The 14,604-nt window shown below is 57.2% G+C and overlaps 5 protein-coding genes across 5 annotated transcripts; 4 read left to right on the plus strand and 1 right to left on the minus strand.

The window, feature by feature from the left end:
• Positions 1-1,395: 1,395 nt before the first annotated feature.
• UV8b_00552 (uncharacterized protein) lies at positions 1,396-1,680 on the plus strand (the record flags this gene model as incomplete). The annotated part of the gene is made up of 2 exons (XM_043138050.1): positions 1,396-1,494; positions 1,573-1,680. 2 exons carry the CDS (start codon positions 1,396-1,398, stop codon positions 1,678-1,680), a joined length of 207 nt encoding a protein of 68 aa, XP_042993984.1.
• Positions 1,681-4,739: 3,059 nt separating this feature from the next.
• UV8b_00553 (uncharacterized protein) lies at positions 4,740-5,087 on the plus strand (the record flags this gene model as incomplete). Its single annotated transcript, XM_043138051.1, has 1 exon — positions 4,740-5,087. The coding sequence occupies one exon, from the start codon at positions 4,740-4,742 to the stop codon at positions 5,085-5,087; it is 348 nt and encodes a 115-aa protein (XP_042993985.1).
• A 1,919-nt stretch (positions 5,088-7,006) lies between these two features.
• Positions 7,007-7,813, plus strand: UV8b_00554 (uncharacterized protein; the record flags this gene model as incomplete). Its single annotated transcript, XM_043138052.1, has 2 exons — positions 7,007-7,420; positions 7,625-7,813. The coding sequence occupies 2 exons, from the start codon at positions 7,007-7,009 to the stop codon at positions 7,811-7,813; spliced, it is 603 nt and encodes a 200-aa protein (XP_042993986.1).
• Positions 7,814-8,326: 513 nt separating this feature from the next.
• UV8b_00555 (uncharacterized protein) lies at positions 8,327-8,707 on the plus strand (the record flags this gene model as incomplete). Its single annotated transcript, XM_043138053.1, has 2 exons — positions 8,327-8,438; positions 8,541-8,707. The coding sequence occupies 2 exons, from the start codon at positions 8,327-8,329 to the stop codon at positions 8,705-8,707; spliced, it is 279 nt and encodes a 92-aa protein (XP_042993987.1).
• A 1,575-nt stretch (positions 8,708-10,282) lies between these two features.
• On the minus strand, positions 10,283-13,558 carry UV8b_00556 (uncharacterized protein; the record flags this gene model as incomplete). The annotated part of the gene is made up of 3 exons (XM_043138054.1): positions 10,283-11,817; positions 11,906-12,077; positions 12,188-13,558. 3 exons carry the CDS (start codon positions 13,556-13,558, stop codon positions 10,283-10,285), a joined length of 3,078 nt encoding a protein of 1,025 aa, XP_042993988.1.
• Positions 13,559-14,604: the final 1,046 nt, after the last annotated feature.

The following is a 14,604-nucleotide window of genomic DNA, read 5'->3' on the forward strand; positions in this document are numbered from 1 at the left end:
GCCTGTGCGCGACCTCGTCGTAGTTGTTTTCGGAGCTGCCGGCAGGGAAGTCGATGATTTCAATTCCCCAGGCACATTTGCAGGTGCCTGGAGAGCAAGCTAATTATGGTCTGGGGTTGAGATCCAGGTGGTCGGGGCAACGGGTTGAGAAAAGGCGTAAAGCGACATGCCTTTCGAAGCGCCGAACTATAGCGCTAGATATAATCTGAATACTCCATGTTGTCGCTTGGAAAGCCTCCAAGCGCGGGAAACTAGGTTAATCACAATATGCGAGCCAACACGCGAGCTAGTTGTGGTCCGCGATGTTTCTGGCTCGAGCAAGAGTCAACTGCGGTGAATAAAATCAATTCAGCACTAGGAGGAGACTACATCTCTTGCAGCGATAACCGGGCAAGGCCATGGGATCCAAGGGCGGGTCATTTCAAATGGGCAGCCTGTTTATCAGGCCACGGTTGTGGATTCGCAAGAGAGCCCTTGAGCATCCATCGACAGGATACTCGAGCATTCAAAGCCTCGGGACGTTGCAAGGGACGGCGGCGTCTGGTTGAGGCAGCGATCCGAACGGGCCATATATTCACCACGGCTCCATCCACCAAAAAGCAACGCGTTGAAGAGTCGGGACTCGGGGCTCGGGACTCGGGACTCGAGACACGGGACTCTCAAAACGCAGCTGTCGTCGTTGACGGGCGGGATCAGGAGTAGGCGATGCCGATGCAGCGAGCTGGCTACTTGATCCGTTTTGCAGCGCAATAGAGGAAGCCCGAACATGACGTCGCATGGTTGATTTCATTTGAGACAGTCGCAAGACTTGACCGAGGGGATGTCATGGCGGGTTCGATGACGGCGCGCATAAGCAGACATGTTTTGCCACAGTCATATCCATCCATCTCTTACGTGGGGGGTTCAAGGGTAGGGATTCCAGAGTATAAACGAAAATGACATGTCCGCAGGGGGTGCACCTTTTGAGTGGCAAGCAAAAACGCGGAGGGATGCAGGACAGGCAGGACCTTGTGCCAGATTTGGTTATGCAGGTGATTATCCCCATTGCAGACATGCAGAGGCGTGGACATGTTGACGTGCCACCAACTAGGCTTGGGGAAGAAACTCAAATGAGCCGATGATGACAGGGCTGTGCACAAGATGACGAGCCCGGGAAGCTTGCAAATGGGACGCAAGGGAAAGGGGGGGGGGGGGGGGGGGGAAGGGAAGAGGTTGAATTCTTCTAGGCATGCCGAGTACGATGGCCGAAGTACGTTGGGAGGCATGATGTCGTCATGCATCGGGGTTTGCATTGTGACGGCAGAGAGGGGAAGTCACGACCGAGGCAAACCCCGCAAGCCCCATTGGGCAAGAGCTGCGACGGGGTTTCTTGATGGGATTTGACAAATCTTGGCCATGGCGGCCATCATGGCCGATCGCGCATCACTCGAGCATCATCCAAGCCCCAGGTGCCAGGCGCCAGGCGCCAGATGCCAGATGCCAGATGCTGGGAAAGTCAAGAACAGGCCATCCATGCCCAGCCTGGGGCCGACAGCTTGGGGCCCGAAAATACTAATGGTCTCGTCGAAAAAGGGAGTCGACAAGCCCACAGCTTTGCATGGATGGACGCACACTGCATCATATCCACTGGCCTCGGATTCCCGCTTTGCCGAGCCCGGCTCCCCGAGTCTTCACGGTTAAAAGGCCGACGACGGTTGTTGCATGCATGGTGGCGCCTCGCCTTTGTCAGTCACCGGACCCTTGCCTGCTCTTGCTCTTGCTCTTGCTCTTGCTCTGGCCCTGGCCCCCTCCCCCTCTCGATCAAAGTTGAGGCTTTATTTTATTTTATCCCAAGGCTAAAAGTGGACCAAGGCGGCAACCTTGAACCTCGCTGCATGTGCCATTGCGCAGTTGGGCACCGTCATCATTCATGTTCATGTATATACATGCAGCACATACCATATATACCTTGTATACCATGTATAGCAGCAACTGGGGTCTTCAGCTGCCGATCAGTTGATCTGAGCCGAGCTGTGCAGCGCCAAGACGCGATTCCTCTGATAGAGCCTGGCTGGCTGGCTGGCTGCCTCGGGGGGCGTACTTTTTTCTGTCCCGCCCTTCACTTTGGCGGTGGGGAAAGACTGGATGGCCCAGTTTGACGCGTTATAATTTGTCTCAGATTGCGAGGTTGATGAGGTCATCACGGCATGGATTGTGTTGTTGTTTTACCGGCCTGACAACCAACGCAAAGCCGCGTTACCACGTTGCCCGCAAGGAAATGGTGAAGGAAGGGGGAAAGGAAAAAAAAAAAAAAAAAAAAAAAAAAAAAAAAAAAAAAAGGAAGGCCCCGTCTGTTCATACCCTCACCCCCCCCCCCCCCCCCCCCCCTGTGACGACTATATACGAGGCAGCCAGTCAGACCTGGGCAGCCAGCGAAACAAGGCCAAGGGCGGCTGCACAGGCAAAGTTGGCAAAAAGTCGGTGACTAGCCTCGTCCGACTTTTTTGGCAGCAGGAAAAGGGAGGCGTGCGTCTCTGGCCAGGTTGCATTCGGCCTGTCAAGAGGCGGACTCGAGACCCATTCGAGGCGGATGATGGATGATGGATGATGCCGACTTGGATGTCCATATGGCCACTGGATGCTGGTACATAGCAGGTGTCGACTGCTTGTATGTAGCTGGGGTGCTTGCAGCTGGGGTGCTTGTAGCTGGGGCTTGTCTGGTTGTCGCTGTGCTGGCTGTGGTACCGGTACTTGCAGCTGGGCTCCGATTCGCCCGATCATCTGGGTACCCGAAACCCCCGAAGCCCCCACACCACCAATCCACCCCCGCCGCGCCTCGCTGTGCAGATCGACGTAATGCTTGCCTTGCCCGCGCCTCATTAACTGGGGGGCCCAGCCAGCTTCGAGATGTCATGTTGCAACCATGTAATCATGGCCGGCTTGTGTGACGAAAGCCCCGGCGCCTCGCGCAGAGGCTCGAGGAGAGAAGGCGCGGCGCGGCGCGGCGCAGCGCAGCCCCCCCGATTTCCTTTATCACCAGCCGGTTGCCGTTTGTCGGGATTCTCCTTCCACCAGTCTTGACCGACCAACCTGCCTGCCTGGGGCCTGTCATTGTCCTGTCACTGCCACTGCCGCTGCCGCTGTCGCTGTCGCTGTCGCTGTCACCAGATTGTCATCGTCGCTTGTCCATCGTGGCTGTCCTCAACTACCTAGCCACTGTTCCCCCCCGCCTTGGCGTAGCGCCGTACCGAGTAGTCGGTATTGACCAGACCAGGCTCGAACAACCCCGGCACCAGCATCGCTAGCCTCGAGCACCAACCCCCGAAGAGAAAGCGCCAAAGAAGCTGCCACGTTGAGAAGCCCAACCTGCCGGCAACTTGCCAGCAACTTGCCAACAACCCCCAACGTGTCCGCGTCCGCTGCACCGACTCGCTTCGGAACCCGCGAAGCGTCAAGAGAGAATCAGGCAAAGGCAGCAGCACCAATCTGTCCTTTTGTCACGACTTGTTTTTTTTTTCGTCAGACGGCGAGGCCGTTCAGCTTGCGAGACGACGGCTGCCGCCCGCCGCCCGCCGCCCGCCACAAGACCTCTGCTCTTGCGTTCGGGATTCGCTGGCCCGTGGCTCGGGGATCAAAACACTGGACACATTGTCCGACGCCCAGCGTGGGCTGTTGCCATTGTCTCCCTGTCTCCTGTTCTTGCAACCCGTCGCCGTCGCCGTCGCCGTCGCCGTCGCCATCCCCGCCCCCCCCAGAAAGAAAAAGCCCGGCTTCTGGATGCGCGCGGGTCTGGACTGCGGACTGTGGACTGCCGACTCTGTGGGCTCTGGATCCGACGATTCGATAATCCCCTCCCCCAGCCAGCATCTATCTGCTGGGCGGCGTGGCTTGCTCGCCCCTAGCGGGTTCCAGACCGCTGGGTCCAGGTCCGACGACTGGTCCGACGACTGCTTGCCCCTTCAAACTCCACGTACTCGGCCACCAAGCGACCCCGCCCCCCACCTGTAAAACACCTGGCCCAGCTGGCCGGCGCGATTACGATTGACGCCTTCTACTTTTAGCCACCCGCTTTCGGTTTCGGTTTTTTTTATTTTTTTTTTATTTTTTTCTCCCTCTTCTTTTTTAAAATCCCTTTGGTTTGTTGTCTTTGTTGTTTTACTTCCAGGCCAGTCCGAGTCCGAGACTTTGTCTGACCAGACCTCCCTCCTCCTCCTCTCGCCCGCGCCACCAAAGTCCCAAACACAGACCAGACCGACTTGCCGTCTCCAGAACAAAAAGGCCCGGTTTCCCTCGCCACCACTCCCTCCCCCCCCCCCCGCGCTGCCTCGACTTTATCTTGTCTGGTCCTCCTCGCTCTGCTCTGAACCTGCGCAAGCTCGAGGAGAACCGTGCTCCTCGACTCTCCCGACTCACAAGCTCATCAAACCCCCCACCCCGCGCTGGCGCTCCCAATCAAGCAGCAAGTGTCTCCCAAGAGACACGTTCAGCCACTACAACCGCAACAGCAACCACAACAACCACAACAACCACAACAACCACAACAACCACAACAACCACAACAACCACAACAACCACAACAACCACAACCACAACCACAACAACAACCACAACAACAACAACGAGCGCGCTCGCCCCGGCTGTCCCGACAGCCTCACCCCAAGGAAACCCCCACGCAAGCGGCAGCTGCCCCTTGGCGACGACAGAGCCCCGCGCCGGCCACATCGACGGCCGCCAGCTCCGGCACAGCCAGCAGCGCAGCCATGACGGCCATGACGGCCATGGCAACCGGCAGGCCTCCCAAGTCGGACGCGACGCACTACCTGGTGCCGGTGCCGGTGCCCAACCTGCGCGCGCTGGACCCCTCGGCCCGCGGGGGCGAGGGCGAGGGCGAGGGCGAGGTCGGGGTCGAGGTCGACCCCAAGACGCACTCGTGGGTCCAGCCCATTGTCATTGACGACGAGGACCTCATGTTTGGCGGCAAGTCGCTGAGCGCGTGGTACGAGGAGGACCGCCGGCGCCTGAGCAGCGGGGCAGGCGACGAGGAGCCCCGAGGTCGGGAACGCGTGCGCCGACACGACGCAGCGTCGCCCAAGAGCCGTCCAAAGTGACGGCCCTTAATTCCCTCTGCTCTTTCTCTCCCTCTTCCTCTTTCTCTTCCTCTTCCTCTTTCGCCTTCCTCTTTGGCCTTCCTCCTCACCCGGCTCTTTTTTCACAGACAGCCCACTCGGTTGATTCCGCCTGTTTTGCATATCAAATCCGCCAAGCAATTTTTTTTTTTTTTTTTTTTTTTTTTTTCATCATAGACTGCTCAGGAATCACTGCTCAGCCATCACTGCTCAGCCATCACTGCTCAGTGCTCACTATACCACCCCTCAACGACGATGCTAAGCCTCCATTGGTCGCCATTTTCCCGGATCAAGTTCCGTTCACAATGCCGCCACTGACACGACTTGGCGCGCCCCACCTATTATCTCTTCCCCCCATGGAAGGGAAGGCATGCATGCAGCTTTTGGCGTTTGGGATGGACCGAAATTGTCCCTGTTTGTTGGGTTCTTTTTTTATATCTATGCAAATGAATTGTTTGGGGGAAGGCGGTCGCATCTTGTGGTGGATTCTGCTGCTGTCGCTGGCGGGTTATTCAAGGGCTGGAGAGGACACAAAACAAACAAACATGGTTTGATGGCGCGCAGGGCGCACCCAAGCTTGTAGGCTACTTGGACATGACACCAGACATGTTTTGCACCTGGATTCGGCCTTGAGCGGGCCGAACCACTGAATGGCAGAAACACCATAAGCTTCAATCCTTCCTGTTGCCTTGATTCCCGCCTGCTGCTTTGCCTGCTGCCTGCTGCCTGCTGCCTGTTGCCTGCTGCCTGCTGCCTTGCTCGCCCACGCAAGTCTGCCGTGACCACGTGTTTCCCAAATCGGCCCGGCCTGCCCAGTCCCAAAAACAAGTGTCTATTGACTTGCCACTTTGGCTCATCCGCCACGTGTGTCGATTTGACTCCTTCCCATGCGGCAGTAGGCAAGTGGGCAAGTGGGCGGGCACCTGGTGATCGGCCGCCCCGCCCACTAGCCTCCTTTTTTTTTTTTTTTTTTTTTTTTTTTTTTCTCCCCCATCTTTTGGCCTTTTTTCCTTTTTTCCCCCTTCGTTTTTTTCTTGCTTCCTCCAGCTATTTGACTTGCCTACGCCGCATCTGGCCCGCGTTCCCCCACACACCACACACCACACACCACACACCACACACCCCTTTCCCCAACAAAGGGGGCTTGGGGCTAGCGGACCCACCGCCGGGATTCACCCCGTCGGGGTTTCCACATGCAAAGCGCCGAGGGCTCAAGACAGGATAAGGATACGATCCGATCGTCAGGCACGCCGGCGATTCGTGCCATGCCGGGGGCGAGCCCTGCGCATTCGAGTTGCGCCGCCCCCGCCAAGGGACGAAACGAGCCCCGTCGAGGCTCCGGATGCGATCAAGGAAAAGTAGCGAAATCGGGTCGGGCGGTGCGGGGGGCGGTGGGGGGTGACTGCACCCGGTCCTGGCGCGGGCTCCCTCGGCCCCGGGGCCGTCGCGGGCGTGCAGGGCAAAAGTTGAGCCCCCATTAGAGTTTTTGCGTGCGCAAGCAACTCTGTGTTGGGAAGGCAAGCAAGTGGCAGGTGGCAAAAGCAGAGGCAGAGGCAGAGGCAGAGGCAAAAAAAAACCTTGCCAGAGGGCGCGGCACCGGGCGAGTCTATCCCCGTCCCCGCAAACCCAACCAAGGAAAACATGCAAGCTTTGGCCGCGGTCGCGAACCATAACCTAGATGAGCACCACGACCCGACCACGGCGCCTTGCAAGCGGTGCTCCCTTGCTCCCTCGTGCGCGCGGCTTGACCAGGTATAAATAACCACACGGTCGAGGCCCTTGCCGACTGGTCCTTGCCATTCATTCCGCACCTGCCATCACTACTGCTACTACCATCATCAGCATCATCAGCATCATCAGCATCATCCGCCACCACCTGCCACCACCTGCCGCCACCCATCATGAAGGCTGCCGCTCTCCTGGCCGCCAGCTGCGCCGGCCTCGGCCTCGCCGCCCCCCTGACCCAGCTGCTGACCCAGGACGGCGCCCCGCACATGTCCAGCCTGCAGCAGGCGGTGCTGCCCCGCGCCTTCCTCGACGACAAGCTCCCCGGGGACGACACCGACAGCAAGCGGCTCCACACCCCCGGCAAGGCCAACGCGGCGGCGCTCCTCTCCGACAGGCCGCTCCTCCTCCCCTCCAGGACGCCCGTCGGCAAGAAGGGGCCGCTCACAAAGGTGCCCCTCCAAAAGTCGCCGCCCAATAAGACGCCCCTGGACGCCCCCGAGGATCCCAAGAAGCGTCCTGGTCCGCCCCTTACGACGCCCGTAACCCCGGAAAGGCCGGGCCAGCAGCCGCCTCAGCAAGACACTACTGTAAGCAAGCCTGCCACCAAACATTGAGCCCAGCCGCAAGGAGCCCTGGCAAGGGCACGGCTTCTCCAACTGGTAGAAAGAAAAAAAAGATTGAAAAAAAAAATAATAATAATAAAAAAAAAAACCCTTCCGAGACGAGAGGGCAAAAGTCTGACTTTTTTCTTTCTTTCTTTTTTTTTTTTCCCCTCCCCGCGGGTTTTGCAGAAGTCGTCACAGAGCATGATGTCCGGTTTCGGCAAGCAGCCCGTCCTGACGAGGTGCCAGCGGTGCATCCGCACGCTGTGCTTCCAGGTGCCTTGCTCCTTGCACGTCCCGGCGAGGCATCATGAGCGCAAGGAGAGGAAGAAGTACAAGTTTGTCAAGCCCAAGGACCGGAAGGGCTCGCGCGAGTGAGTGAGTGGTTTGGGAAAGGGGGGGGATGAGAGAGGGGGTTGATGGTGTGAAACTCTGGGTCGGATTAATCTAATGTTTTCGGTTCTTTCTTCTTCTTTCTTTTTTTTTTTTTTTTTTCCCTTTGTGGTTCCAGGAGAGGAGGCAAGAGGTTTCCGCTGCGGTATTCAACTAATGCCATAATCATCACGTCTTTCGGCCTAGCCACTACTGCAAGAGCAGCTACTCACACTCTACGTCTGTTCGATCAAGGTCAGCAGCCGTAGACGGACGACATCCGTGCTTCAAACAAGCCATGGTCATGTCGCCTTAGACACCACGCCTCCACATCACGTGAGCCCTCCCCCATCCACAGCTCGGGCATCCCCCATCGCAACCACACCACCGCAACCCATCTCAGCATCGCCAACCCCTCAAAAAAAAAAAAAAAAAAAAAAAATCACCCCAAGTCCCCAATCCCAGCCCTCAAGGCACCACGCCCACGCCCACGCCCTCGCCCTCGCCCTCGCACGCGCAATGTCCCCCGGACACAAACCTATCCGACTGCCCCCCCTCAAAACCCTGCGCGTGCACAACCCCAAGCGCCAGACGGAAAACCCCTGCATCGCCATCATGTCCAGCGTCCTCGGTAAGCCCCCCCCCTTTCCCTTTCCCTTTCCCTTTCCCTTCCCCTTTTGCCCTCGGCCCCTTGCTGCCTCCGGAGCTGATGCGGATCCCCCCCCCCAACCAGCGTGCTGGGCCTCGGCGGGCTACAACGCCAGCGGATGCGCCGCCGTCGAGAACCAGCTGCGTGCGTGTATGGACGGGCCGGCCCCTCCGCCTGCGCCGGCCAACACGGTCAACTACCACCTTTCTCGGATGCAAAAGTACGTGTTGAGCCCGCGGAAGCAGAAATAAACGGGCGTCTCTGTGCCCGGGGGGCAGGAACAGAACATGGGCTCGAGATGCTTCGAGGGCGGGATTATGGCTGCGGTGCCGGGGAAGCAGAATCATCAATCGAGTCCGCGGAAGCAGGCATATAGCTCGAGTCCTCGGAAGCCAGAATCATCATCACTCGAGGCCTCGGAAGCAGGAATACGGCTCGACTCGTCGAACCAGAACCACAGACCGACCACTCTCCCTGTTCAAAACACCATACCATGCACGGGGCTTGGAGTTGGGCCTGGGATCCCCCCCCCCCTTAAAAAAAGCATTGCATTCTGGCGTTTTTTTTTTTTCACTCGTCTTTTCTTTCTGTAGCGATCAACGGGCGGCAACCCAGCTCGCCGGGGCATCTGCTGGTGATGCCCGCCGGTGATGGCTGCTGGGTGTAAAATGACACGGAAACTCCGCCCGCGCCGCTGCCAAAAGTGTACAGACTAGACAACCAGCGCGTAGCCATCGAGTTAACCCTTTCCTCGTCTCAGCCTCCCACAACACATCATGCTGCAGGTGCAGCGCGCACAGCAAACGCGTCACGAGAATCAAACGGCAGCGCAGCGCAAACACGCAAATTCGCACGCTCTATTCAGTCATCTATCCACGTTCGCGTGGCTCGCCTTCTTTCAACTATTTGATCCCATCATACCACGGAACGCGTACTTGGCCTCTCTACGTCTATTCAGCTCAACAGCCAAGATAAATCCAAGTCGGTTCACACACACACACGCACGCACACACAAGGCTCTTGAAATAGGAAAAAAAAAAACACGTTTGCAGGAAAAAGGCAACAAAAAACCCATCCCCAAAACGAGTGTCCGGCCTTTGCTTTCGGGCCAATAAGAAAAAAAAAAAAGACAAAAAATGAAGAGAAGGAAAAAAAAAAAAAAAAGAAAAAAAGCCAGCGGAAGGAAACGAAAAATGAAAAAGAGTCAAGGAGTGAAACCCAGGATACGCCGACCTCCCTGTTCCCCAAGGTTCCGCGAAACACTCAGTTGGCGCCAGTCAATGAAGTTCGTAAAGTTGATGACATGATAAATAGAAATGAAAATCGTATCGTCCAAGTTTCGAAAGCGACGTGACCGAATGCTTCGGCGAGCTTTGCCAGCGAGACGAGTGCAAATGAGACCAAAGCATGCATGTGCATGCGCCTGACTTGACTTGAAAAGGGCGCAGGTTACAGGTTAGGTGTCCAACATCAATCAAGGAATTCCCAGTCAATATGAAGCTCTTGTAGGTAGGGGGGGGGGGGAGGGGGGGCAAGATGCAAGTCGCTGCAATGTTGAATCTATGAGTTAGTTGCCGTGAGATGGAAAGGCGCAAAAAAAGAAAAAAAAAAAAAAACAAAAAAAAACTGTCCGGACTTGCTCCATCATGCCTGGGCGGAAAAAGAACAACAGCAGAAAAGAAAAAAAAAAAAACAAGGCAGCGGGGTAGGGGGGCCGTAGGGGAAAATGGTGTCATGTTGGACACAAAAGTAAAGCTTCGAGCGTCTTGTGCGTCTTGTGCGTCTTGTGCGTCTTGTGCGTCGGCAGGTCGGAATCCACGGGCTTATTATTGCCCTTCTCCGACGCAAAAGAGCTCAATCTCCCCTACACCGCCAGAGTACATGTTGCGTACCCCTTCGTGCCACTCCGTAAATGCAATTTGAATGTCGTCGTCACTTTCAATCGTGATGAAATCGCCATCTTCATCGCGATACCGCAGCTTCAGCGCCCCTTTACTGATGCTGTTCGTCATGAACCGCGCGAGCTTGGCGTCAATCCGATCAATCAAGGACTGGTACGTTATGTTGAAAGCCACCACCAAGGTGACGTAATTCCCGCTGTCGCAGTTCACCCGGACCTTCAGCTGAGTGGGCATGGGCAAGTCAGGACTCGCCAGGGAGCTGCCGTTGTGCGAAAGGGTCCCTCCGGCTCCAATCGACGGGGACGCGTTGCGCGAGTTTGCGGCTGGGGCGGCAGCGTCCGCTCTGATCGAGTTCACCCCGTTCGGTACCGGCGTGTTCCCGCGCGAGTAAGCCGGTTGCGAGGGAAACGCAGACATGGTGCTGCCGCCGAGACTGCCCGAGTGCTGATGCTGATGCTGATGCTGATGCATTCGCTCGCGCTGGGCTCCGGGGCTCTGGGTGCTGGTCCGGATCGGAAGATCGTTACGAGGGGAGCCGGTTTGTGATCTGGAAATGTTGCCGTCAAGGGCCGCCGGGTGCAGGTGTTGAGGGATCCCCGGCACGGCGGGGATGTTGCTTTGGCTAGGCTGGCGCTGCCGCGGCATGCCAGCGACATTGGCATCGGGTGTGCTGTACGAGCGGCTGCGTTGCTGCTGAGCTGCCGTCTGGCTGTGCGTCGCCATGACCGGCAGCGACGGACCGCGCGCTGCTCGACCTCCGCCACCCATTCCAAGGGGGTTCGGTGAGGAGCCATCCCTCGAGGGAGCCCGAGGCATGCCGCCAGGCCCATATCGTGAGTCGTCCCACACCGGTTGCGGCGTTCCGGCCTTGGAGGAGGAAGAGAACTGATACGCTGGTCCAGGGAAGATGCCACTGGTGGTGCTCGTCCGGGAAGAGGCGGGGGACTCGGGCACAGGCGAGAAGTAGCTGTCTCCTCCTCTTGAACCAGGAGACTGAGCGCCCGTGCTCGACGCCGTCTGTATGCTGAGCGACGAAGAAGGAGGCATGGGCGGTGGAAACCGTGGTGGCGGAGCTCGGGCGATGCTGGCGAGCGACTGGGTGCTTTCTCCGGTGGCGGACCGTTGTCTCAAGCTGCCGTTTGAGGAAGTACGGGGGACGACAGAGCCCATCGATTGCGACGACATCTGCATCTGCGCCGGCGCCGTCGCAGGTCCGCCGTAGTCCTCATCGTCGTCTTCCTGCTGCAGGTACGGGTTCTCAAGACCACCAGCGTGATCCCGTGTCCAAGCGAAATCGTTCCTGATGGACTCTTGACTCGTAGAAAGTCGAGGCGCATTTTCTTTCCTTTGCGTCTCTAGCCCGGCCGCCCATTTCCTCATCGTCTCCTCGTTGAGAAATTTAATCGTGAAATTTTCGACGCCTGGGTCACCCTTCCACCAAATCTGAACGCTGTGCGAACCTGCTCATCCGTAAGTGAGGGAGCCAAAACACACACACACACACACACACACACACACACACACAGATCTTGGGAAACTGTCGCTTACCAGGTTTTGAAAGGGACACGACATCAGTCACGTTAGTCATGAAAATCCTTCCCTTCAGCTGAAGTTTGGCGCTCCTATTCTTGATCTTGGGTCCGCTTGACCGAGTCTTGTCCTTTTTGCTGGATGCTTCTTTGCAGCATAACAAGATGCACTCGAAGAGGTAAATTTCGTACTGTGCGTCTGCAGTCAGCCATCAATTCCTCAACAAGCAAGTGCAGGGAGGCTTGCGACCGGGCAGTGTCGCAAAAGCCATCGAGGCGTCCCCTTTCTCTTCATACTTACGTCCTTCTCCTGCTCATTTTTCCCCGTGGTGACACCATACACACCGTGCAAGAGCAGCTTTCCAAACGACTCCACCTTATGGGACTTCCAATCGTCTACTCTTGTAATCAGCTCCTCGAGAGACTCGTCCAGAAGGTCGCGGTTCACGGCCTCGTTGGCCTTGAAAAGAACCCGTTCGGCGGCATCGCATCCGGTACAGAGATCGTCCTTGACCTCTTCATCTTCGGATTTCTTGGCCAAATCTTTCAGCAGCAGAGGGTACTTGACTAGGCGTTGCATGGGTTTGAGCAAAAATCCATCCAAGGTGTTGAAGTCGGCAGCGACCGGATGGTCCGATTGCTGAATCTTGTCAAACACTAGGTTGGCGATCTGGGCAGCCTTGCGCTGATTGGCGATGAAGGGTTGGTAAATGTCAAAGGAATCCTCGTAGAAGCAAAACGGGGCGCCCCAACGCTGCACGGCTTTGGGCATGGAGTTTGTGGTTTCGACCCGGATGAGGAACCGTCGCTGGAAATCGAGAATGGCGTTGATGTTGAGGAATATTTGATGCACGACGTCACCGGGGATGAGGCCCTTTTGCTCCAGCATCTTTTTCAGGTCGTGCAGGTTTTCCAAGTCCTGTACGTACTTGCGCTCGGTGTCGACCAGTTCCTTCACTATGTGGTCTCGGTAGCTCATCTGCGAGCCTCCGGTTGCCGCGGCCTGTTCATCTTCGGGGTAGGGCTGAAGCTGAAGCAGCAAGCCACGCTGCTCAGCCAAGTCAAGCACGTAGTGGACCACCTGTATGACCTTGACGAAGCCGCTCGTGTCGGTTCCCATCAAGTCGGTAATCACAAAACTCTGGGCAGGAGGCACCTGCAGTTCCTTCATGCATGCTTGCACGAACTTGAACACGGCGATCTTGGACTTCTTGGCTTCTGATGCGTTGGTGTCCTCAACCTTGAGGGGCTCCGTCGGCTGCAGAGAGTTGTATATTGTGAGAAGGGGGTAGCCGGTGCGGAGGAGGTTCCATAGCGGATCGACTGGATCTGACGGGTCGAGCTGGTCTAGAAAGGGCGCGAAATCAGGCACTTGGCTCAGCCGCTGTTTGAGGGAAACGCAAATCTGGTAGAGAGACCGCGACGCGTCAGCTTTTTGGTTAATGATGTTGGACGTTGCCATGACAGGGCCGCCATTTTGGGCTGGCACGACCGTGGCGGCGCTGCCCAGCGAGCTCAACGACGTCGTCGAGCCAGCGTACGCCGTCGAACCCGACAACTGGCTGCCGCGGGGCGCACTGCTCATTTTGTTCGGTTGCAGGATGTTGAAGCCGCTCTGGTTGGACTGAAAGACCGGAGCGGTATTATTTCGAAGAAGAGGAGCATGGGCCATAGCAAGTTACTCCATCCGTCAGAGGAAGGACGACAGAAAAAAAATGTCCCGGGAGGCGGCGAACTTTGGAAGGGGGGAATCGCACGCTTTGGCGAACAATAGAGGGACACACAATGTTTGTCGTCGTTGGACGGAGGAGGGTTTAGTTGCGTGACAGCGGAATGCGGGACAGTGGAGGAACGGCGGCGTCGTTTCGTCCACGAGGGCTTGTCGGTGGTTTGTCAAAGCCTCCCTTTTAGTGTGAAGTGGTCTCGCGTCATCCGCACTTTGGTCGGCCGGGGGGGGGGGGGGGGGGGGGGGGGGGCAACTGTTTCTTTTCTTTTTCCCCGTTTCTTTGCCGGTGGGTGCTGAAGAGAATTGAAACCCCAACTAGCCCGTGTCTCGAGACGCTCCTTGGGTCAAGATGTGTTGATGTGTTGCCAGACAGAGGATGGATGAGAAGGGGTCGGGGGTATCCTTTTCGAGCACCCCTACGTATCCGGAGGCAACTAGGACAGGCCAACTGCGAATAATAAGATCAATTTGATGGCTTGTTGCCAGACCAGCCTGCCGGGTACAGAAACTTGTGCGGCAAGCAGCAAATGTGGCGAAAATTGACTAGCAGATGGGGCGGGTGAGTCGAGGCCAGAAGGTCTTGAAAGAGCAGGGCGGCCCGTCAGAGTTGAAGATGAAGCTGAGGGTGCTGCAGGCGACGACGATGCAGGCGCAAGTGTCTGGTCCGTCTGGTTCTCTGGTTCTCTGGGAGGGCGGAAGGGGGGTGGAAGGGGGGCTGGGGGGGGGGGGGGTGCGTGGTGGCAGCTCAGCACCGATGAAGCGGTGGAGGCCCAGTGCGTGCTGGTTTTTTTTCTTTTTCTTTTTTTTTTCTTCGTAGCGCACAAGTCGGTCGAAAGGGTCAACTCAAATGGTGGCTCGTGAAAGAGTGGAGACTCGCAGGGCGAGGGCGAATGGAGACTGAAAGACGGGCTGAACAGGCTGGACTCGGCTGTACTATGTAAGCGGCACGTGTCCTTGACCGTTACCGTTACCGCAAAGGCTGGGGGCAAGCA

The sequence above is a fragment of the Ustilaginoidea virens genome, chromosome 1 (genome assembly GCF_000687475.1).
Source record: "Ustilaginoidea virens chromosome 1, complete sequence".
In the NCBI taxonomy this organism is placed as follows: domain Eukaryota; kingdom Fungi; phylum Ascomycota; class Sordariomycetes; order Hypocreales; family Clavicipitaceae; genus Ustilaginoidea; species Ustilaginoidea virens.